The following is a 19,001-nucleotide window of genomic DNA, read 5'->3' as shown; positions in this document are numbered from 1 at the left end:
ATACATGTGCCCTCAACACAGCTGCAAGAAGTGTCACTGGAAGCCCTTCCCTGAGAAAATGCTGCCCCAATTAACTCCACAGCAAGGGTGGACAGTTTGATAGGACAATGGGAAAGGGTCTTAAACTAAAAGAGGACACGCTTAAATCAGATGTTAGGAAGAAATTGTTCCCTGTGAGGGTGGGCAGGCCCTGGCACAGGGTGCCCAGAGAAGCTGTGGCTGCCCCTGGATCTCTGGCAGTGTCCAAGGCCAGGCTGGACAGGGTTTGGAGCAGCCTGGGACAGCAAAAGATGTCCCTGTCCATGGCAGGGGCGTGGGTGGGACTGGATGGGCTTTTGAGATCTCTTCCCACCCAAATTATTCTGTGATTCTGCCCTTTCAGGGGGGCAGCTGTGCCAGAAACATTTGAGGGAATTTCCAGACAAACAAGAGCTGTTCTAGTGGGACCAGGACCCTGAACAGCTTCACCTGTAAGTGCCCCCTCACCATGGAGGGACCACAAGAGGCAGTCCGAAACCACCACTGAATGCAGGTGTCTGTGGCTCCCATCTGAGGGTAAAGCACTGGATCTCAACTCCCAGCTGCTTCTTTCTCCACTAACTATGGAGCTGATCCAGCTGGAAACAGGCTCCCTAATAAACTGTCATTAGATCCAGCAAAACTGAGACCAAAACTGAGTGCAGGCACTTTTTCAGTCAGCTAAACAACATCTGGAGCAGGAAGAGAGGCCAGGGCAGAGGCACATGGCAGGGCACAGCCTGGTGATATAACTGTGACACGAGCCCAAACACATTGCCTAAATAGGGGGAACACTGCCATATTTGACAAAGAATCCATATCCACATTGATATTAAGTCCTTTGCTAATCTTCTTTGCACAACAGCTCTAAAAATACAGCAGGGAAGATGCCTGAGATCACATGAAGGACAGCTGAAGCCCCACGCTGCAGTCACAGCAAAGCTGTTCCCAGAGCACCCAGACTTCCCATCCCTGCAGACTGAGCTGAGCAGAGAGCAGCCCATTCCTGCACCCAGCAGAATCCTCTTACCAAAATCCTCCTCTTTGCTGCAACAGGGAAACTGAGGGAGCTTAGAAAGACAGAGAAATGCTTATTTTTTTTTTCAAGCCATCACAAAGCTGTTATGTCTCCTCCTCTGTCAGGACCCAGGACATCCCTCTGGCTGTCCTGAGCAGCCAAGACCCCTGCCAGAGACCCTGGCACAGAGCCCAAAATGCCCCTGTGGGTTTGATTATGACCCGTGGAGCAAGTTACCAACCTTAGAAGAAGATCTGCAAGCCATGACAAATTAAGACCAATGACAGTGAATTTATCACAAGGTGAAAAAGTAGATTTTGGGGTTTTTAGAATGGAGATTCAGGGGGGCAAGATGGAGGGATCTGGGCATGTCCTGCCTTTCTCCTTCTTCTTCTTGGCTCCCATCTTCTGCTGTGATGTTGGCACTCACAGATTGGTTTGGAGTAGAAGCTCACTGTCTAACACAGGTGATAGGTATTGGGAAGTAATTGTAAATATTGTATATGTAGTTTTTATTATAAAGATATAACACCACCCCGGGGGCAGGCAGAGTGCCTCTGTCTGACCTGCTGAGCAGACCTCAGCTGGACAAGAGAAAGAATTTCATAGATAAAAAACAATAAACAACCTTGAGACCGAGAAATGAAGAGCTCTGACTCTTTCTTCAAGCGCTGGGCTGGGAAAAGAGACTTTCAAACTTTTCTTGGGGTCACTCTGACAAGCTAATGATCTCAACACCCCTCTGGGATTCTGCAGAGTCCAAGGTGGACAACAGAACATCCCAGAGAAATGAAAGGCACAGAGTATTTGGTATTAATTGTTTTAATGCTTTGATTACCTGCACTTGCTCTTTCAGCTCCTTCCTGCAGGAGCTCTGCACTGAGCAGATACAGGAACTAGGATTTGTCTCTCCCTTCTGTGCCTCTCCTTTCCCAGAAGGAACAACAGCAGTGTTGTGCCAGCACTGGGTGTTACAGCTCTGATGTGGGACTGCACTTCAGACTACACTGGGGTGGCCAAAGTCTCCACCAGAATCAGATATAGATCAAATATATATGTATAATAAAGTTAATGCTGCCATGAAGCCACGCCCTCCCTTCCTGTAAACCCCACTGGGATTAACACCTCATACCCAAACCAACCATTCCACCAGAGCTGCTGGCTCAGGATCAGTGTCCTTCCCTAAATCAAGCTGGTTTTCCCCAGATTTCTGACAAAAGAATTGCTGCAAAAATCAGTGATTTTGTTGTAGTGCACTGTAACCAACAGTTCAAAGAGTCAGTTAAATCTCTGCAGTCCTGAGACTGAAATTACACATTCAATTTCACAAGAGGGCTGAGTGAAAACAGAGGGACCTGGAATCTGTTTGAACTCATCAAGAGCATTTGCTTAGAATTATAACCAATTATTTCTGGATGCATCTAAATGTAAAAAGAAAAAAAAAACCAACCCAAAAAAAACCAAACAAACAACAGCATTTAGATTCAATTCATCAGAATGAAAAAAATCAACATAGGAGAAATTAAATGGAAAAAAAAAAGTGAAACAATTTCTAGCTGAAAAGTTAAAACATGCAGGAAAGTTCAAGATCTCAAAGGTTCAATAGTGTCAGATTTTCCTTTCACACTGAAGAGAGCCCAGAGTAGGATAAGGATATTTCCAACTGGTTACAGTGACCTCTGCATCCCAACAAAGACCCCTTAGTGCCACTGAAGCTGACAAATGATTAATTACAAGGAACAATCATTAACAGTGATACAGCTGACTGTCAAATCAGCAGAGTGCTCTGACCAAGCTTTTGCCCTGGGATCTCCTGGGAAATACATCCCAGTGGTTTTACCTGCTCTGGTAAATATCCATCCCAAATGGATTATGCACCAACACGGAAAAGTGAAAATCAGCTTGTGAGAGGAGGAGAGCTTGAGAAGAATGCAAGAAGCCATGCTTGGAAGTGTTCTGAACTGCTGGCTAAATACTCAGGAACCAGTACAAAGACCACATCTGAGAGAAGACAGTACTCCAAAGGCCAGCCAGATGGAAACAAGAACAAATTATACAAACCCACAAGTGTCAAACCCCAGAAATGCCATTCTAAAGCCTCACAGCCACAGAGAAAAGAGGAATTTACCCTCTTTTACACCCCCCCCTCCACCTGCTCAGCCCCTTCCCCTGCAGAGCAGGGCCCAGTGCAAGCCCTGCACACTCCCAGGTGTCAGAGATCCTGGCAGTGCCAGAGAGCTCCTGCCTCCCCTTCAGGAGCTGTGACACTGCTGTTCCTACAGCAGCCACAGCACGTGGCCAGGGCAGGATCTCTCCAACAGCTACTCCTGTTTCTCCTTGGCAGGGTTTGCTAGGAAGTGACCTTGAAATCAATTTACACCACAGGAATGCACAACAACAGGGACGTGGAACCACTGAATTACTGCAGGAAACAAAACCTCAGCAGCCAAACCCCCTGCACAGCCCAGGCAGCTCCCTCCAGCCTGCTGGGCCCTGGGTGCTTTCCATGTGATTCCAGAGGCAGCTCCTGTGAGATGGGATCTCCAAGAGCACCAGAGCTGTGAGGGGGAAATTGCTTTGTGTGGGGCACAAAGAAACTTAATTGTGATGATGTAGATGGAATTTATAGTCAATATTTCCTGAAGTAGACAGAATTTATTGTCAATATTACACGAATATGTGACAAGGAGAAGACTTCACCCTTGTGCTAAAACACTTCAAATTTTCATGACCAGACAGTGTTTAAATCTGTATTAATTAATGAGAATCCTCAAGGTCATGTTACAGCCATGTGCAGGTTGCCAGGAAAAAGGAACTCCTGTGTTCAGAGGAAGGGAAGTGAGGAGGAGGTACAATACCAGGTTTTGAGCTGAAGATGCCCAGAACACCATCCCTTTGAAAAGAGATGATGAGAAGCAAGATGAAGACACCTCATCACTTTTAAGTAGGAAGTGGATGCCTTTGGAGCAGCTTTTGAGCAGCTCTAATGATATATAAATATTCCTCTGCAGATTGAGGCCTTCTAGGAAAAAAAGAACTTCATCCTGCAGTTCCTCCCACTGCTTGGTCTCAGTGCTGAAGGGAACCACAGAGTCTGCACACACCAGACACAATAATCCACGTGCTTTGAACAGATCAGATCCCAGCTTCCCACTAGCCACAAAGTAAGATAAAATATACAAGGAACAATGTGGGAGGGACAAAATGCATATTTAGGGTACAGAAAGGCACTGATTCAGGGAAAAGAGAACTTCATTTCAAGGAGGTGCAGAGTATGCACAGCAAAAGTGTTTGGGGCCCAAGGGAAAATAAAACCCCACTTCTGTTGGCCAGAGGAAAAAGATTTGCCAGCGAGAAGTGCATGGGACAACAGCACCCAGGCCACAAACATTGACCCAGTGTTATCTCAGCCTGGACTAGAGCCAAGAATTTGCCTCATTCCCTCAGATTTTGGTGAAAGAAACAATTCAGGGAGCAGCAGCATCTATTGCAATAGAGGCACAACTGAGGGCCACAGCAGAGCTCCTACAGCCAGGCCCTGCCTGCAGCTGCACAAAGCCCTCCCAGGGAGCACCAACGTGCCTGACCTCCTGTCTGAGGAGGAACAATATCCCATTCAGGCTGTCCTGCTGCAGCCTTCTCTCCTCTGCTGGGAGAAGGAACTCTGTGTGGAGCAGCTGGGGTCACCAACAGCACAAGGCTCTGACCTTTACAAAAAACTGTGGAAGTGACACCTTATCCAGGAACCACTGCTTGTCACAGCCCAGTGTGGAGAGAGAGGAACCAAAATGGGAAGGCAAGGAGGCAGAGATCTGGTGTGACTAACACCTGAAAGAGCAAAACACAGCAGTCAAGTGTCACATCACACATTTACTACTTGCTGATTCACCCCAAAATCAAACAAGGCTGGCTCACAAACTAATGGCTACTCAGAAGGACACTCTGTCATTGCCAGAAGCTGCTGTGAGAATTTATACAAACTGGCCATGATTCAGGGCCAAACTTGGGAAAGTCACTGTGCTCAGCACTTAAACAAGCTCATATTGGTTGAGGTGTAAGAATTAATTATGATTCTAAATTTTACCACCTGTTTTAGTCCCTGCTGAAGAGTTTATAATTTATCTTCTGCATCTACACCTTCAGTAGAGAAGGGTCACTACAGGAAGATGAGATAAAGGTGATGGAGCAGAGCTGGAGGTGTCTCCCTGTGCTGTGCCTCTGAACTGGAGCTCCATTCAGAGCTCAGCCATCCCTGCACCAGCCAGATTAAGCTTGAGACACAACCCATCCTTCAAGGAAAACCTCCATGCTGCAGCTGGAGAAGTGAGTAAACTGTACAGCCCTTGGAATTAGTGCAAACCTTCTGCAGGCACACATGGTCAGCACCATCCTGCCCAGCAAATGGAGTCTAAAAGCTCTCAGAGACCTCTGCCCTCCCCACACAACACACTGAGGGTGCTGTGCAGATGTTGCCAGCAGCTCTTCCATCCTCCAGCAGCTGGGACAAACAGCACTCACCAAACACCTCCTGCTCACCTGAGGGCAAACATCCCACACCACAGTCCCAGGAGAAATGTCAGCTCTTCCCCAGCCTCTGCTCACTCTCAACCTGCTGCATGCCAAGGGAGGAGGTGGCAGGGCCTGGGGCTGAGCCCCCAGAGCAGAGCCAGCCCAGCTGGCACCCACAGCATCACCCCCAGCTCCTGCTGCCAAGTGCTGCTCAGCAGCAAGATGAGGGGATATTTTTAGTGTATCTTGACAGCAGAGTTTCAAGCCTTCAAGTCACACTGAAGCATCATGTCTTGAGTCAACACTAGATTATCTCTAAGTGCATAAAATGTTAACCCAGTAGCTTCTGGCAGTCACAGCAAACTCACCTTCCAAACAGGGCAAAAAGTAGGGATGAGGGAAGCTGCCTTCTTTAAAATACTTGGCACAGCTGCCAGGCAGAGCATGCACATCCAAGGAGGAATTTCAAGTTTTATATACCCAACAATCTATACATCAATAAAAATCTATAACATATAACAATCAATAACAAATAAATAATATACACAAATAAACAAAAAGTAAAGCAGATTCTGCTTTGCAAGGATCTCTTAATTTCTTAACTGCTTAGGTTATTATCAAGACATTTCATGTCATGTGTGGCATGGGTTGACCACCAAAGAACACTTGTTTTGTGGCATTTTTCCCCCTTGCACGTTGATTTTCTCTCCATCTCCAGGGCCCTGCCACTCAGCAATAGCATTTCAAAATTTCTAAAAATTTCAAAATTTCTAAAAGCTGTGCCATCACCTGCATCACAGCAGCTGCAAAGGAGCTCCCAAGCACTGGACACACAGCAAAGCTCCTCCCTGTGTCACCTGCAGCCATCCACAGAGAGGGCAGCAGGATCCTCTCCCCTGGCACTCCTGCACTGAGAGCTCCACTCCAAGCTCCCTGGCTGCTCCCTCTGTGCCTGCACTGCTGCTCCTGAGGATTCCAGCTGCCAGCAGCTGCTCTGCTTCGCTGCAGAAAATGCTCTCCAGAGCTCACACCTGAAAGCAGAGGCTATGAGCCAGCATCAAATATTTCAGTCAAGATTCTACTTTTCTTTATTTAAAACCAGGCTGTGACAATACCATAACAGTGACAGCAACTTGGAGCCCCAGATGGGGCCATTCCAGCCTGTAACTCCAACCTGGCATTCAGGAACCCCCCAAAGTGTCCTCTGTGGTGCAGCAGTGCCATGGCACTGTGGGTGACCTGACAAACAATCTGCAGCACTTAGGATGGAAGACAGGACCAGACTTTGAGGCCTGGCTGGGCTGTGAACACACACATTGAGCTGTCACTCTGGACAAACCCACAGAGCTGATGAGACACCTGCCAGACATCAGCCTGCTTGTGCATTGTCCAGCTCTCACAGCATTTGTCTGCTCCCAGCACACCCTGAGCTGTTTGGGTGTTAAGCAGCAAAAATGGGCTCAGAGGTTCTGCAGGAACATAATTTCATCAGCCAGTGAAAAATCAAACCCTTTAAGACACCACAGCACTGGGGAAGGAGGAGAGCACACCCAGCACACCAAGATTTAAGCAGTCTCTTTATACATTCAATCTGCTAAAGGCAACAGGAAGAAGTCATAAAATAAAGCTACTTAAAATCTAAAAACTTTAACACAATGCATGTTGATGCTGAAAAGGAAAATAAGTTTGAAAAAGTGGATGGAAAGCAGTTCTGGCTGTCAGAACCTGACCTCCAGCATTCAGAGCTTCTTCTCCTCCAGCTAAGCCTGACAGCCAAAACAGCAAGGAGCTGTTTTCAATTAGCCTGCATCTACAAACCTCCTAACTCTGGTGACAAAAGAATGTTGGATTGCTGTGAAATGAGTGATGCAATTGGATCTTAGTTGTCCTGGATGGTGACTCTTGCACATAACCCTGGGCCAGATCCTCAGCTGCTGGAGAGGAGCAAAAGCTTTGCCAGTGAGCAAACAGTGCAGAGCAGGCTGAGGGACAGCAGTGAGGCTCTGCCAAATCCAGTGACAATCACTGGGACTGCTCCTGAGAGTCAGGCACAAGAGAGAGACATCTCACACTGGGACCATGGATGTTTGCTTTCCATGGCTATGACCCTGTGTGCAGCATGAGAGAGTAGAGATGATGGAGAAGGAATATTTCAGCTGCTTACTCCATGAGAATTAAGTTCTGACTTGAAATAAACTTGCAGCAATTGTAGCCTGAATTAAACTTGTCACTCAGCTTGTTAGAACCTCTGACACTCAATCTATACTGAGCTGAAACAGATCCATCCACTGTTAATTTCCTACTTCATCTTACCTGTGAAATAAAAAACTGCAGAACAAGTAAATGTAAAGAACATTGGAGACCTACAAATCTGGAGATGGACTTTGGATGAGGGAACAGAATGATAGGACAAAGGGGAATGATTTTACCCTGCCACAGGGCAGAGTTAGATGGGGAGAAATTGTTCCCTGGCACAGGGTGCCCAGAGCAGCTGTGGCTGCCCTGGATCCCTGGCAGTGCCCAAGGCCAGGCTGGACAGGGCTTGGAGCAGCCTGGGATGGTGGAAGGTGTCCCTGCCATGGCAGGGGATGGGATGGGATGTGCTTTAAGGCCCCTTCAACCCAAACTGTTCTGTGATTCAAACACTGAATCACCACTAAAACCAGAAGAGTCAGGGAGCTGCTGGGAAGTGCAGGCCAGGAGCTGAGATGTTGCAGCTTTCACCTGCAGAGCCAGGCAGGGGCTCCTGAGCTGCCTCAGGTCTGTCAGAGACTCTGAGTGATGCTGGAGATGAGACACACCCCACACCAGAGGCACCCCAGAGGAGCCCCCCCAGCCACATTCTCACTGCAGGAGCAGAACTGGCCTGGCTGATGGGCAGCACTCAGGCAGCACAGAAGCACACACCAAGGCTCCCATGTGTGTGTGTGTGTGTGTCCAAGAGCTCAGGCTCCCAGCTGCACAGATATGTGTCAGCACATGCCCTGGGCAGCACCAAGAAATGAGGTCAAGCAGAAAGCAGCACTGACTCACATCAGGCACATGTGGGGCTCCACGGCAGCTCTGTCTCAAGCACAAAACACAACTGCACAGGCAACGGGAGCTGATGCTCCTGCAAACCTCCCAGGGCCTGATCTTTGCTCTTTTTCCCCAAATCATGACTTATTTTTATAGAGTAGTGCAGAAAGATCTCTCTCTTGCAGCAGAAACCATAACTGCTCTTAGCAGTGAGAGCTGAACACGAAGTGCACTGTGGCAAGAGGAGCAAATCATTGACAAGTGCTGCCAGAGATTTCTCATCTGCACCACTAATGCAGCAACTGAAATTATCCATCACATACACAAGGCCCTGTGAGGTCTCTGGGGGGTTATTCCCAACCTGTACCTTTAGGGACCTGACCCTATAAATTCCCAAAAGGGTGTGAAAATGGTCAATGTCAACCTTGAGTGTGAAGGGCTGAGGCACTACTGAAAAGAACAGGAGCACAACTCCCTACCACGTTCAAAGCTGAAACCCTCCAGCCCCAGCCATCTCATCTAACCTAATAATTCACTGCAAATAACATTAAATATGCAATATCTCTCTCTCTTGGCTGTTTCCTGCATGTTGGACTCGCTCACCCAAACCAAATTCTCCTCCCCAGTACATCACAGAAGGCTCACAAATATTTGCATCATTCATATGTGGCAGAGGTACCTCTCCTTCTGGATTTTTCATTCATTATATAATTTTTAAAAAATCCCTTTTAGCTTTCCAGTTACAACAGAAAGAAAATGAAAAGTAAGTTTATACTTGGGAATTTTCTTGGCTGTAAGATAAAATTAGAAGACATGCAATGTCAAATCTACTGATCTAATTGAAGGGAAGACAAGATGAGGCCCAGAGAGGCATGGACAATCCATTGGAGGAACAGCTCCATTTAAAAGAGGACACAGACAAAAAAGATAAAATAGAAAGGAAAAACATGACAAGATAACAAAGCCTAACAGAAGTCAAGGTTCTTTTCAAGTATAAGGTATAAAGGTGCCAGGCACTGAATATGTGTTTGAAGAGCATAATACTTTTGATCCATTAATGTGAATCCAAGTTAGGAACAAAGCAGGTGGAAATGACTACAGTGACCTTGGACAGGTGTGGAAAAAACACCCTTTGCTAAAATCTGTTTTAGAAGGAAGGACAAGAAAAAAGAAAAGCATTCAGAACTCCCAAATGACAAGAAAAGACTCGTTAAGCTGATTCCCTTTTACTTCCTCAGATGCACAGGACTGGCAAAGAGAGCAAGGAGCGGAATGTTCTTCCAAGGCCTTGGAATACACGTCAAATCTCCTGCCTGCAAATGCTCCAACCCAAGCTGCAGGAGCATTAGCAAAGGGCAGAGTGCAAATCCAGAGACAATTACCCTGACAAAGTAACAAAGGTATCACAGGAAAAGCCCCAGCTCATCCCTGAGCACAGCCTCAGCACACACACGGCCTCAAGGAGAACTCCTGTTCCTGGGGATGGGCTCCACAAAGGGCCTGGGGTGTGTGTGAGCCCAGAAACAAGGAATTGTTTGCCAAATTTGGCTGTGACACCCCTATTTCTCAAACTCTAAGTGAGCAAAGCACACCCACACCTTTCTAGGGTCCAAACACTGGAGGTTCTGAGGGAAAAATACTTTTCCCAACTTATTTCCTGTGTTGTGTTCAGGCTGTGCTGTGAGGGATGACCCTTCCCAGTGAGGAATTAAGCACAAGTGTATCAGGCTGAAGGGTGCCCAGAGATCTGTAAAACATGGGGGTGTCTTGAGGTCACCCTGCAACCTCTGCTTCCCTACCACAGCCTGAGACCTCGGCACTCCAAAGGTTCCCACACAGCATCTGAGGGGAAAAGATGAAAGCAGCTGAATCTCAGTGCTGAGGAAGCTGCTGTCAGATTTATGGTGAAGGAGATTAACAGCAATGCCACGTGCTGAGGAGCAAAACAGCTTCACTGCACACCCACTCTTCCCTGCAAAACTTCCAGCAACTGACAGCTGGTACCTGACAGCTCCGTGAGATCCGAGCTGCCTCCACACAAACGGTGGCACTGAACGGTGGCACCCAGCCCTGCCTGCACCGACCACCACAAGGCTGAAATGCTGCTTGACAACAGCAGATCCTGCCGGGAACACAGGATTTTCACAGGACACCGTGGGGGGAGCTAAGGGGTCTGTATTGTGCTCCCTACTCCACAGCACAGTCTGCTGGGTGAGCCTGGAAAAGGAATTTGTTCATAAGAAAGAGGACTAATAACTTTGTTAAGATTTGCTGAACAATAAAGGATGACATTTAGAACCCCAGCCCTCAATTCCCAGGGAATTTTAAGTTCTGTTATGCTGAAAAACTGAAAGCAAATAAACTTAAACCACTGCAGAATTAAGCCTAGCAGCCCCTGGCCTTTAGGCCTGTGCTAACAAGCTTACAAAGGATTTGTCTCAAGGCAGCCCTCCTCAATTAGCAGCCAATCGACCGAGGAGCATCTGGTGGTAGCTTTATCCTGGTAATACACAACAGGAATGTGGAGAGGTGTGCACGGAGCAAAGGCTCCCAGGATCTTCATCACAGCCACTGGTGTCTTATTCTCACACAGGATGCACTGAGAGAGCAAAGAGCACAGCCAGAAAGCTCCACTGCCACAAACATCAGCCCCAAACTGGTCAGGGCAATTCTGTGGCACTTTACTGGTTTAGCTGTGAACAGACATGGCCAGTCTGGGGAAGACTGGGTGAAAAAGGGGTGGATTTGGGAGGGAGCTCAACTGTCAGCAAAAGCAGTGTTCATCTGGATGATCAGAGAGAAAAGTGAGCAGCAACCACTCTCAGCTGCTGCTGCCTTTGGGGTCCCCTGTTCACAATGAGGAACAAACTGATGTCCCCAGTTTTAACTGTTGAAATAAAAGATTGAGGCTGTTTCAGATAAAACAAATCTTAAGGCGTGAATTTTTCAGAAATCTTGAAGAGGTCACATTGTCAAGAGGAGCTCAAGAGAGGCTCTCCCTTCCATTCATGGGAATCACATCAGCTGTCTGCAAGAGCTGCAGCTTCCCACCTTCATTCTGGGCTCCCATAAACTAAAGGAACTGGGAACAGGCCATGGAGGAAGCAGCAGGATGGAAGTGCCAAACACCAAGCCTGGGGATCCCTTCAGCTGAAATGCCCAGCAGATTACAAAACAAAACTTTGCAAGATTTCATAAGCAAGCTCCTCTAACAACACCCAAATGCTGCCCTTGAAATGCAACAGCAAACCTTTGAGGAGGGTATTTGACTCACACCTGATTGTGACAAAGTCCAGAATATTGAAAAGAAACTCTGCCTAAAGCAGCTCCCATGGTCAACATCAGCCTTCTGCATTACCAGTGGATGAACTCCAATGACAGCCCTCAAGCCCCCTGTGGAAATCACAAGATTTGGAGAGAGGTCTCTGGATAGCTCAATCACAGAGTGAATGGGGAAGAATAATACAGGAGACTTTTCCCAAAGATTTCCAGCCTTTAACCAAATCAAAAAGCTCAGTATTACTCAGAATCCAGTTGTAGATACATCCATACTACAGTGCTGATTGGGATCACAGCTGGACAGATTTTGAACTGAGTGGCAAAGGAGGTGTCTGGCCACAAACTGACCCTGCCTAACAATGTCAATTAGTTTTCCCTTCCTTGTCAAAGAATAATTCCATAAGGTTGGATTTTCTTGTTTGGTTTTGTTTTCCCCTTCTAACAACTAAGCTGCCATTCTTAACACTGAGATACCAATCCTTATTTTTCCTGGAAAACTGGAGGAGGGGAGCTGAGGCTCTGTCCCTGCAGCAGGACTGTCACAGACATGCAGCCAAACCCAGAGTCCCCCACCTCCCCTGGCCCTCAGCAGCTGGAGCAGGGAAGGTGCTCAGTGTTACTCACTGCCATGACGAGCTCAAAAGGGTATTTGTAGACTCGAACTGGGGACTGGTATTTCTGCACCATTTTTACCACACCTGTAACAGAGAGAAATTGGAACATTTTAGATCCCCCACATCAAGCAGCGCAATACATTCTAGGTGATTTTTACAGACCTTACTAGAAGCTGTAGCCCTTTCTTACAAATAGAAAGGAGATTTATTAGGTAGAATATCTTGCCTAGTAAGTGGCAGAGACAGAGGCAGGTCTCTGCAGTCCCAGTCCAGAGCAGTGCCCAGCATCCTGTGCTGCTTGCCAGCACTACTGCAATAAATTCAACTTGGAGCTCCAACAAAACTCACAATAATTAAAGCACAGTACAGAGATGTAAAGCACAGAGATGTAAAGCCAGAATGAAATGTATTTTGGAGAAGGAGCCTGTCTTAGGAGCCTTACAGAGCCTACACAGCAATTCTTCCCCCTATCCCCCTTCCCTAAATTATACTTGTAATCATTAGGGCAAAATCTTTCTCATTGAAAGCTTCCACAGCTTCCCATACCATGTGTTTTAAATGCTTTTGTGCACAAAATAGGACTCAGTTGTTTTAGCTCACTGAAAGGAAGGAAAAGGAAGCAGCATGCTGAAAGAACATGCCTGATGCTAAGCTGGCAATCACATCCCACTGCCTGGATGCCCACTGTTCCAGCTGAACTGAGGCAAGAACTGCAGGGAGCAGGAACAATCCTGTCCTCAGCATTTCCCTGCTCCCAGCCACCTCTCACTGTCCTCATCAGGATTCCTCCCTCAGACTCTCCTGCCTGGGTTTTAACCCTCAAACATGCACCAGTAACCAGAATCTCAAGGGAAGTGCACAAATCATTATAAAAAGCATTATTAGGCTGCTTTCTGCAATTCCTTTAGGAATTCCTTTGTACTGCTCCTGCCAATGCCATCCATGAGCATCAGGACACAAAAGGCTGGATGGATGGCTGGTTGGAGGCACTGTGCTCATTCCACCCCACTCAAATTCCACTGCTGAGCAGACACAGCCCTGGGCAGCGTGACGCAGTGTAGTGCTGAACTCAGAGCACTCACACAACTTATCCCTGACATTTTCAGCCCAAAACCCGAGGTGAAACATGAATAGGCAATAGATTCTCCCTCAAAAATTGCTGCAAGATGCCATCACACTGTAAAATCTATGCAAGGATGAGGGGAAAAAGGACTTGAAGAGTTTGAGTACCTGAGAATGGGGGATTTTTGGAGAAATAGGGCCCAGTGATCAGACAGTTCCTCTGCAGAGGATCACACTACCCAAGCAGCAAAGGTCAGGACTTGCTGGGTCTCTGTCTCGCTGGGGCTAAAAGCCAGTCCATGCCAAGCCAGTCAGTGCAGAGAGAAACTCCCAGCAGAGCATCCAACCCAGAGTGCAGCAGGACAAGCACATCCCAGGGAGCCCTGGCTGCTATCAGGTGTCAGACACCCGAGCCAAGAGGCACAGGACAGGGCACCTTGGAACATGACCTGTAACACGATTAGGCTGGGCAGGGACCCTCCTGTGAGTGCAAACAGAGCAGGAGAAGCCTCCTCAAGCACATTTAGCTGGGATCTTGCTTATTCTGACCTCACTTCCTACACCAGGAATTCCTGCACCTTGGCAGGAGAAGGTCAGAAACCTCCACAGCAGGAAGGCTCAAGACAGATCAGTCTAGAATCACCCACAGAGGCACCAGCCATAGAGCAGTGGGATGGCACAACCTGGACAGAGCCACTGCTCCTGGCAGCTGCTGGACTCAACTGCCACAGGTTTATTGTCCCTGTGCTCCTCCAGCTGAGGGGAGGCTGGAGAAAAGAGCCAGTGACTATTACACCCACGGGAAGCTGTGGAAGAATGACAGATAACTCACACCTGCCCTAGAAATCTTTCCTACCTCGGGAGAGTGCAGTGGCAGCAGACCTTCTATGCCCTTTCCTCCAAACAGAGCTGTGAGATGGTCATTGTGCTTCTCAAAGCAACAGGGATTCTTGTTGCAAGTCCTGGAAAAAAAGAAAAAAAACATCAGAAAAGGCAGTGAAAGGTGGCTGCTTGGCACACCCAGCTGAAGATGATGATTAGCACTGATGAGGACAAAGAGTCCCAGGTGTTACCATTGGGCATCTGAGCCATATTAGCTCAAGAGTGCATCTTCCCAGGGCTTTAGCACCAAAGACAGATGTGGTTTTAAATTCATCTCGTGTTCTACTCAAATTATAAACAGGTATGGTCAACCACCAGAAAGAAACCACCCAACCCAGAGAGTCTGTCTGCTCCTCAAACATCCTCCCAGCTCTACAGTGGCCCAGGCTCCCTGCTCAACTTCCTATTTGCATCTGGCTAAAAAAACATTGAGGGAAGACAACTCAGGTGAAGAGCAGTGACCCACTGAACTGCAGCATGACCACTTGGAAAGCCCAATCCACAGGTGGAGGCACACCTGGAGCATCCATGGGGAAACACCAGGAAAGAGGCTCAATACCAGCTGGCCAAGCCCAGAGTAGCTGATAAAATCTCAGAGGTTGGAGTCATCAATGTATTGAAGCAACAAATCTGGCTACCAACAATCATCCCAATAATAGCAACCCTAACCATCCCAAGTAGGTTTTAAAAGTATTTCAATTCTTGCACAGCTGCACGCAGCAAACAGCAGCAGCCACCACATTTCCCAAAGCACCCTGTGACAGACAACACACTGTGCCAACAGCACTGAGCCCTGGGAGCCTCAGCCCCCTGGGCACCCCTTTTGCTCCAGCCCACACAGCAACTCCTCTGTGAGCCAGAGAGAGCTCATTACACGCTTGAGATGCACCAGCAGGTGCTCCAGGGAAGGAGGTGGGAGGAGGAGGGATATGGACCCCTGATGGCACCTGCTGTAACTCCAGAGAAATGGATTCTGAAGAAGCAGTGGTGCAGCTCCACTGTGCAAAGCTCCCCCAGCACAGCAGCCAGGCAGGAACTCACATCACTGCACACAGCAAAGGGACAGGCAGTGACAGTGACTGGGTGTTTCCTTCTCATCCAGAATCACCCACTGCACACCTGAGGGGTTTTCCATATGCTTGACTTCTATTCTGCTGTTTGTAGGAGCAGCTTACTCAACAGAATGCAGCCAGATGGCTGGAAATCAGAAATGAGTGTATAGATGAAATACACAGAAATCCCTGAATCAAACCCCCTGCTCCTCATCAAGGCACAGAGCTCACCCAGCTCCTTCCACACTGGGGCTGCCTGCTGGATGTGGAACTGGCAGCAAGTGACTTTATTAACTTCTCCCACCTGTGGTGGCTGCTTTTCATCTTGAAGAGAACTGAGCAGGTTTTTTTTGTTTTGTTTTTGACAAAGAACTGCTGAAAATAGCAGGATTCTTGACTTCCTCAAGTACCATTGCACCACGTGAAAGCCAGCTGTGGCACCCAGCTAAGCTGATATTTCCAGTTAGAAAAGGGGAATCCACAGGGCTGCATTCTTTCTAGAGAAAGGTGGAGTGAAAGGTGTGTGACATTTCCTCTGCCTGGGGCCCCTTTCACTGAGGGAGATATTGCAATTGATGCTTTACACACAGAATAACAACACAGCACCAAGCTGTAGGATATTTATTAGAGCTTTTTCACCTAAGAACTTAAGAACAAGTCTCTTGAAGCTTGATATAAGGAAGGCTCAAGGCAGAATGGTGCCAGAATAAATCTTTACCAGTTTTTAGAAGGAGACATCTGCTCAGGCAGGGCTTAGTCTTGCCCCTGAGACACACCTCAGGAGCAGGTGAGGCAGCATGGGAGGTACAGATCACTGTGCTGAGGTGGAGCCTGGGCACTGCTCCTACACCTGGCAAAGGTACCTGGAGTCCTGGTGTGCAACACAAACACCCAAACAACAACATTTATACACTCCTGACCACACAATAGGGAACAGTCTTTTTGGCTGAGGGGAAGAAGGAAACGGAACAGTGTCAGCACTCTGCTCTCAGAGCCGTTTCTCTTCCATGTGTGCATCACAACAAGCTCCATGCCCAATATTTCCACACATCCATCTCGTAAGGTAATTTTCTCACCAAAGAATCACCATGGAACTTTTATGCACAGCAATACATTAACTCTGTGATATTTGCCAGCCTGCAGCAGGAGATAAGCACTCCTGAAGTAAACCCCTCATTCTTCACCTTACTACTCCACAGGAAGTCATAGCACATCCATTTATCCATCCAGTGTAGGAAATAGTTCAATTCTCAAACACAATTTAAGAGTAGGAGACACAGAATCCTGGAATGGTCTGGGTTGGAAGGGACCTTAAAGCCTGTCCTGTTTTCTCTCCTCACTGGACAAGGACACGTTCCACTGTCCCAGACTGCTCCAAGCCCCATCCTACCTGGCCTTGAACATTTCTAGGGATGGGGCAGCCACAGCTCCTCTGGGTAATCTGTGCAAGGGCTTCATCACCCTCCATGCCTTGTCCCCAGTCCCTCTGCAGCTCTCCTGGAGCCCCTTTAGGCCCTGGCAGGGGCTCTGAGGTGTCCCTGGAGCTTCTCCTCTCCAGGGGAGCACCCCCAGCTCTGCCAGCCTGGCTCCAGAGCAGAGGGGCTCCAGCCCTTGGGGCATCTCCTCTTGATCCACTTCACCAAGTTCACATCCTTCTTTGCCAAGGACCCCATGCTTCAGTTTAACACGTAAATCAAGAGCAGAGCCAGGCAGAAGCTCACTTGACAGTACAACAAAGCCCCAGCAAACTGTTTCAGCGTGCCTTGAGTTAAATCTGCAGCTGTATTTTCCTTTAACAGAGGCTGGCTGTCATCAACCCCACACAAGCACCTTCTCACCCTCTACAGACCAATTTTACTGCTTGGAGGAGTTTAGCCAAGTGACCCTGAGAACATACTTGGTTCACCTTGAAGCTGACTTGAAAACATGGAATCACAGAATAGTTTGGAAGGGACCTTAAATCCCATCTCGTTATAGCCCCACCAGCCCAGGCTGCTCCAAACCCCATCCAGCCTGGCCTTGGGCACTTCCAGAGATGGGGCAGCAACAGCTTCTCTGGGCAACCTGTTAAATCCATCAATGCACTCAACAGCCATTGATCAGAGTCACCCTTTGAGTTTATAAACACTTCAGGGCGAGTTTCAGGGTGGATCTGTTAACCCCGAGCCCGGGGAGCTCGGCTGGTGCCGGGGTCCCGCTCTCAGCCCCCGCCAGGCTCGGCCGCGCCTGCCGCGCTGCCCCCGGCATCACCGACCCGACAGCTCCACAACCGCTGCATTTTGTCCTTAGACCCCAAGGGATCCCCCGCCACCCCAGTCTTCACCGGCTCCTTCCCCGATCCCACAGGATTATGGCTAAAATTTCCCTCTCGGCTTCCCGTGTCCGAAGGAGAGCGGCTCCCGGCGCCCCCACACTCACCCAACCGCCCCCGCTCCGCCGCCTCACGACGCGCCCGGCCAGACACGCGAGGCAGGAAAAGCCTCACACCCACCCCCTCCCGCCCCTCCCTCACACGGCGGCGCCGAGAGATCCCCGGAGAGCGCTGCCCACCGCGGCCGCCTCCCGTACCCCACACCCAGATTCCCGAGCCCATATCCCATACCGCGGCTCCCGTCCCGCCCGTCCCGCTCCCCCTCACCGCGGGCGCGGCGCAGCCCGGCCGGACCCATCCCGCTCTCGGCGGCTCCCGCGGCTGCGGCGGCCCCGCCCCCTGCCGGCCCCGCCCCCGCAGGGCGCTGTCCATTGTGCTGCGGGGGCGCGGGCAGGCTCCGCCCCCCGCACGTGCGGCCCCCCCGCACCCCCCGCCGCCATCTCGCTGAGGGGCGGGCGGGTCCCGGTCCCGCCGTGAGGGGACGGCGCTGCCCCGTGTCCCACCGAACCCTGCCTTCCCCCTTGGCCTGTCATTCCAGCCCCTGTCCCAAGTCCCTCTCCAGATCTCCTGGAGCCCCTTTAGGCGCTGGAAAGGGCTCTGAAGTCTGAGTCTCCAGCTCTCTCAGGCTGTCCCCACAGCAGAGCTGCTCCATCCCTCTGATCACCTTGCTGCCTCCTCTGGACTCGCTCCGGCAGCTCCATGTCCTCCTTGTGCTGAGGGCTCCAGCCCCGGGCACGTCTCTCGTGGGCAGAAAAGGAGAATTAGGAGGGCTGTGTGTGGAGATGGGCTCACCCCACCCCACAGAGGGGTCGCAGCAACAACCCTGCCTGAGCTCCAGGCGTGCTGGGACAGCGCTCTGGGGCACAGGGTGGGATTGATGGGGTGTCCTGTGCAGGGCTGTGCTGGACTGGATGATGCTGATGGGACCCTTTCAGTTCAGGATATTCCATGTTTCTGTGATATTCCATGTTTCTGTGATTCTCCCCCAGCCAGCACCTGCCCCTGAGGAGAAGGAGGAACTTTCTTGGGTCAGGGCAGGAGGAGGCAGAGCCACAGCTCCCAAACACAGTCTAATCCTGTTTATCCCAGGGTAGGTCTGAGCAAAGGGACCTGCTCACCTTAGCTCTCTACTCTGTCACTGCACTGTGTTGTTTAATTTATTACATGATTTATCACAC

General features: G+C 49.2%; 1 protein-coding gene across 1 annotated transcript in view; it reads right to left on the bottom strand.

Annotated features, from left to right (window-relative positions):
* Nucleotides 1-18,160, bottom strand: part of SEC14L5 (SEC14 like lipid binding 5) — a 38,933-nt gene extending 20,773 nt beyond the window's left edge. Inside the window, exons 1-3 of the mRNA XM_058035334.1 lie at nt 18,091-18,160; nt 14,373-14,480; nt 12,467-12,540 (exon numbers count right to left, since the gene is read on the bottom strand). Of these exons, the coding sequence (XP_057891317.1) occupies nt 12,467-12,529 (63 nt within the window). The 5' untranslated portion in view covers nt 12,530-12,540; nt 14,373-14,480; nt 18,091-18,160. The remainder of the gene's footprint in view (nt 1-12,466; nt 12,541-14,372; nt 14,481-18,090) is intronic.
* Between the last annotated feature and the right edge of the window lie 841 nt (nt 18,161-19,001).

Source organism: Melospiza georgiana, chromosome 16 (assembly GCF_028018845.1).
Source record: "Melospiza georgiana isolate bMelGeo1 chromosome 16, bMelGeo1.pri, whole genome shotgun sequence".
Lineage (NCBI taxonomy): Eukaryota > Metazoa > Chordata > Aves > Passeriformes > Passerellidae > Melospiza > Melospiza georgiana.
The sequence above is the reverse complement of the archived record's forward strand: the minus strand, read 5'-3'. Positions and strand labels throughout refer to the sequence as shown.